The sequence below is a fragment of the Vigna radiata genome, chromosome 6 (assembly GCF_000741045.1).
Source record: "Vigna radiata var. radiata cultivar VC1973A chromosome 6, Vradiata_ver6, whole genome shotgun sequence".
In the NCBI taxonomy this organism is placed as follows: domain Eukaryota; kingdom Viridiplantae; phylum Streptophyta; class Magnoliopsida; order Fabales; family Fabaceae; genus Vigna; species Vigna radiata.
In genome coordinates this window covers 24,243,813-24,245,556 of record NC_028356.1, presented here as the reverse complement: position 1 = coordinate 24,245,556, position 1,744 = coordinate 24,243,813, and the positions used below count along the sequence as shown (strand labels likewise).

The window sequence follows — 1,744 nt, the reverse complement described above, 5'->3', positions numbered from 1 at the left end:
GTTCTTCGTCTTTCATTGCCAACGCGCTCCTCTTGTTAACACTCTCTTTCACCGCACTAGGGAACCCGATCACACTGCCGGTATGACCGATCATATTGCCGGTACGACCGATCACTCCTATACGTCCGATTACCCTATCGTACAGTTTATAATTTTTTGTAATTATTGGTTGGATTGATTATAAATTATTTTTATTTTCTCATATAAAAAAAATTTAAATAAACTTGCCGTAAAACTCCCCCTCCAGGACGATCGTTCTAACCGAATGTGTAAGTTGTACGTTGATGAATCATTTGACAAGGGAGAGGAGGAGTGGGAATCTGTTGTAATGACCGAATGGAACAATAATCGAGCACTAGTTAGTGTTCAAGTTTAAAATTTTCAATATAAACCAACAAAGTGTGAGGCCTTTTCCTTGGCCAAGGACCTAGGAGTAAAAGCTGCTTGTGTGGTCCATTGCTGAAAAAAAGACTGTATAAATAAAAACTATGGATGCATTCAACTCCTTGTATTTTTTTTCCAAATTTTTGATTTTTTTTCCAAATTTTTGATTTGAGACTTATTTTGTAACTTATAATACATTAATTTCATAATTTTAATGAATCAAATTGCATCAACAAATATTAAAATATCCAAAAATAATTTATATAACTAAAAATCATTTTTTTAAACCTTTTAATTCACAAACACAATAAATCTAATTACCATACATCATACTTAAATCAATGATTTAAATACAAAAATTTCATCAAAAATTTGAAATTAAACCTAAAATATAAACATAAATATACATTCATAAGATATTTTAAAAGTATTTTGTTAATATTAAAACAGGTTAAAAAATAGAAATTTTTATTTATTCTATTGACTTGATTGAATAAAATATAATTTTAATTTATTTTCGCACTAAAGATATCTTTAAATAAAAATAATATCAAGTCTACTGATTAAAATGTAAACAAGTTTATATAAACTAATTCGAACGTTTGTATGATATATAAATAGACAATCTATTTAGAAGATTCTTTTTAAATACTTATATAATATATAAATATTTGTAGAATCAATTGTGCTGATAATTCAAATGAAATCATTTTTTAAGAGTTCAATGATAAAAAATCTGTAATAGATAAAAAAAAGACAATCTTATATTAACATATAAGAGAATTGATTCTTCGTGACAATTTCTTTTTCTAGAATCAAATTTTTCACTCAGAATTAATTTTAACTTTGTTCAAATGTTGTATTTCTGCTTCTATTTCCATCGCTTATTATAATGCTTTGATTTCATTATGCATGTGTCCATTGTCTTCGGATAGAATCAATTCTTCTGCACCATACATGAGCCACAAAATATAATATATTCTAAAACGATTTAAAGAAGTTTTACAAAAGCTACATTAACTAAGTTGCATATTTCAATGTAAAATAAAAGAGATTATATCTTTTAATATACAAAATAGTCTCACCACTTGTACTTAATCTTTTATGGATTATAGTATAAAATAATAATAATATAATAATAATAATAATTGTAACGCCTCGGCAACTTACAGGGACTGTTGACTGCTCCCACACATCACCACGAGACTTTCCAGTGTGCTTTGTCCTCACTCGCACACTTTCTGGGAAAACTTTCCGGAAGGTCACCCATCCCAGAATTACTCCAGGCTAAGCACGCTTAACCATGGAGTTCTTAAGGGTTAGGCTACCGAAAAGTAAATGCATTTTTGGTGATATGGGT

The 1,744-nt window shown here is 28.5% G+C and overlaps 1 protein-coding gene across 13 annotated transcripts in view; it reads right to left on the bottom strand.

Moving 5' to 3' along the window:
- The window catches only part of LOC106764532, an 18,033-nt gene that overhangs the window by 10,607 nt on the left and 5,682 nt on the right, over window positions 1-1,744 (bottom strand). Inside the window, exon 1 of one of the 13 annotated variants that reach the window (XM_022782282.1) lies at window positions 1,555-1,596. The exons of 11 other annotated variants lie outside the window; for them this stretch is intronic. In XM_022782282.1, the coding sequence (XP_022638003.1) occupies window positions 1,555-1,580 (26 nt within the window). In that variant the 5' untranslated portion in view covers window positions 1,581-1,596. Of the gene's footprint in view, window positions 1-1,079; window positions 1,331-1,554; window positions 1,597-1,744 lie in introns of those variants that run through there. One more of the 13 variants, XR_002668233.1, reaches the window with a different exon arrangement.